Consider the following 3,158-nt stretch of genomic DNA (forward strand, 5'->3'; position numbering starts at 1 on the left):
TAAGAAGAATATGCGATGATAGCAAAAACAATGAAGCAGTGATGCTTCTTCGTCTGCTTATGCTCTCTGCAACCCTTCATGCCGGCCAAACCTAAACCCACTTCCAATTTCATACTTTTTCTTCAATTCTCTTCATCAATCTCAAATTCAATTCATAGCAATAAAAAATCCCCAAAAAATTTCACTCTTTTGATTTGGATCCATTGATTAAGGCCACAACAATCAATCACAGCAATTCTTCAATTCAATCTTATTTGATCACTTCAAATTCCCAATCTTTTCAGTTTTAATCGAACTGGGTCGATTCAATTTGATTGATTTGATCCAATTTTAGGGTTTCTGTGATTGAAATGGTATATTTCCATAGCTCAATTTCTATTTGCAAGTCTTCTGTTGACCAATTATCATCATCCATGGCGAATTCCCTCGATTTAGGAAAATCGAGGAACCGTAAGACACTCAATTCTCTTCAGATTCCCCCGTGCGAACGATCTCGCTCGGCGGTTGTTGATGTGGTTATATTTATTGCTGTTATTACCGCTCTAGGGTTCTTGGTTTTTCCTTATATTCAATTTGTGATGAGTGAAAGTTACAAAATTTGTGGTTTGATTATGGATTTGGTGAAAGAAGAAGTTGCTGTTGCTCCTGTGATCTATGCTTCATTAGCGGTTAGTGTTTCTTGTGCTGTCTGTGCTACATGGTTTTTTGTGTCTTACACATCAAGGAAATGTGGGAACCCTAATTGTAAGGGTTTGAAGAATGCTGCTGAGTTTGATATTCAATTGGAAACTGAAGATTGTGTTAAGAATTCACCTTCATTGGGTAAAGATGGTGGTGGGATTAAAAAGGGTCTTTTTAAGATTCCTTGTGATCATCATCGCGAACTCGAAGCCGAGCTTAAGAAGATGGCACCTATTAATGGAAGGGCCGTTCTTGTTCTTAGAGGAAAGTGTGGTTGTTCTGTTGGTAGGTTAGAAGTTCCGGGACCTAAGAAGAATAGAAAAATCAAGAAATAGGATACAGAAAGAAAAAGAAAAGACTCCTAACTCATAGGAAGGAGAGAATAATTGAATACATAATTTAATCCGAATTGGGAAGAGGAGTTGGTTATAGTTATATGGTCATGGTCATCTATGTAACACCGACATGTACACCAAACATGTGGATGTGTTCGATGTTTGTGTTTGTGTCAGTGCTTCATTGATGGTCATTCTATTAGAGATTTAGATTGTTTTTAAATAAGCCTGTCTTGGCAATAAGTTGTAAGGAACTTCGAATCATACACAATTTGGTTATTTATACTTTGGAATATCAGAATACTTTAATCTGATTTACATTACTATGCAATTATGTTTTTGTTCTTTTGAATTTGGTGTTTATGATATTCTATCATTTCTCATGGTTACAAACTATGTAGTACCGACACTTCAGAATGATGGTGTGTTTGGTGACTGACATGTGTCACAATGTCATCGACGCCAATACATGTGGCTACATTCAATTTCTTAAATTATTACCGGTGTATATGTGTATAGGTAGGTGTTGTGTTTTTGTGCTTCATAGGTTACAGATTTGAAGTTCTTTTAGGTTTTGTGATAAGTATTCAGCATTGAAGTTGCCAATCTTTTTGTAGGCTGCAGGGTTACAAATGGAGTAAGTTGTTGTTGTTCTGGTTTTATGAACATACAGCTTTCCCTGGTGATGTTTTGATCTTAGAAATGTTGTTTAAAAATGAAATTGATTTGCTTGATTTTACTATTTTTTTCAAATATTTTATTCTACTACATATATGTTATTCTACTACATATTTTATTCTCCATTGACTATGTAAATTGTTTTATCATTTTGATTGCCATTGTAGGCCTACTCTTCTAAGATAGGTTGTGCCTAGTATGATCTGAACCATGGAGTGGACTACTTAAGTGCAAGACATGTTTTCTACAGGTATCATGTATTTGAATCAACTTTTCAGAAAATTGATTGTAGGCAAAATCGCATTGATGCTCCTTTAGTGTTTTATGTCATTTGTCGTTATCTTTATTTCGTGTCAATTTTCATCATTCATGTTTCAAAATGTTTACATTATTGGACTGACATTCACTCCTCATCTACTTCTGTTATAGATCTGCTTACATGACCAATAAATGATTTAGTATAAAGAATGTTTCACCACTCAACACCATTATTAAACCCGAGTTGACAACAAAGAGACCACAATCTTAGATAAAATATGAGAAAGACCAGGTTAATTTTGATGGATTGTAGATTATAATTGTTATTTTCATGTGATTTTGATGAATTGAGAATATAGTTTACCTTTATGAGTGTTCATGTAAAACTTTTGTTATCAGACCATAGATGAAAAGTGAAGTTCAGTCCAATATTGTCAACGATTTTATACATAAAAGACTAACTTGATGTGCAAGAATGACTAACTTAGATGCCAAACCAAGTTGTTTGGCTGAAGCGGTTAATGAGTTTTAGTTAAGGTCGAATCATTGAAAAAATCCGAATTCGAATCCTAGCTGAAACAATCGTTGGTTAGATTTTACTTACTTCTCTTGGCTGAACATCAGATTAATAGGGCCCCTTTCTATTGGGAATGATTAGTTGCCTTTCTTGTTATTTTTACTTGCAAGGATTGATTTGGCTTCCAATATTTCCACATACTGATAGCAAATTTATTCTAAATATGCGCACAATGTAACTGCAAAACAAATGTCATGTTTGCTGAACAAGCCCTTTTGGTTTGTGTTTGTAGATTTGTTAAAATGTTGGTAGCATTACATCTGCATTGAATTCTTTCATTTGCATTGACCTTAAACTAAGGTTATGGCACAAATTTATCTCTTGCAGTTGATGGATAAATGGAGGGTAGGGATGCTAATATGCAGTTCTCAGATTGTATAACAAATTGATTTGAAATATTATTATTATTATTATTATATATTTATTGTTGAAATTTGAAATGTATCTCTTTCCAATATCTCCTTTCTTTTCGAATGCTATGTGTATGTATGGAATCAGATTTGCTGCCTCACTGATCATAATCAACGGCCGAGATTGTTTAAGTTGATTTTTCCATTGTGGAAAGACTGTCCGATCTTGTTTTTGTCCCATGGTTGATTTTTCCATTGTGGAAAGACTGGCCGAGATTG

The 3,158-nt window shown here is 34.2% G+C and overlaps 1 protein-coding gene across 1 annotated transcript; it reads left to right on the plus strand.

Annotated features, from left to right (window-relative positions):
• On the plus strand, positions 1 to 1,347 carry LOC123888802 (uncharacterized protein At5g19025-like). Its single transcript, XM_045937986.1, has one exon. It carries the CDS (start codon positions 351 to 353, stop codon positions 1,014 to 1,016), a length of 666 nt encoding a protein of 221 aa, XP_045793942.1. The 5' UTR covers positions 1 to 350; the 3' UTR covers positions 1,017 to 1,347.
• Positions 1,348 to 3,158: the final 1,811 nt, after the last annotated feature.

The sequence above is a fragment of the Trifolium pratense genome, linkage group LG6 (genome assembly GCF_020283565.1).
Source record: "Trifolium pratense cultivar HEN17-A07 linkage group LG6, ARS_RC_1.1, whole genome shotgun sequence".
NCBI lineage: Eukaryota > Viridiplantae > Streptophyta > Magnoliopsida > Fabales > Fabaceae > Trifolium > Trifolium pratense.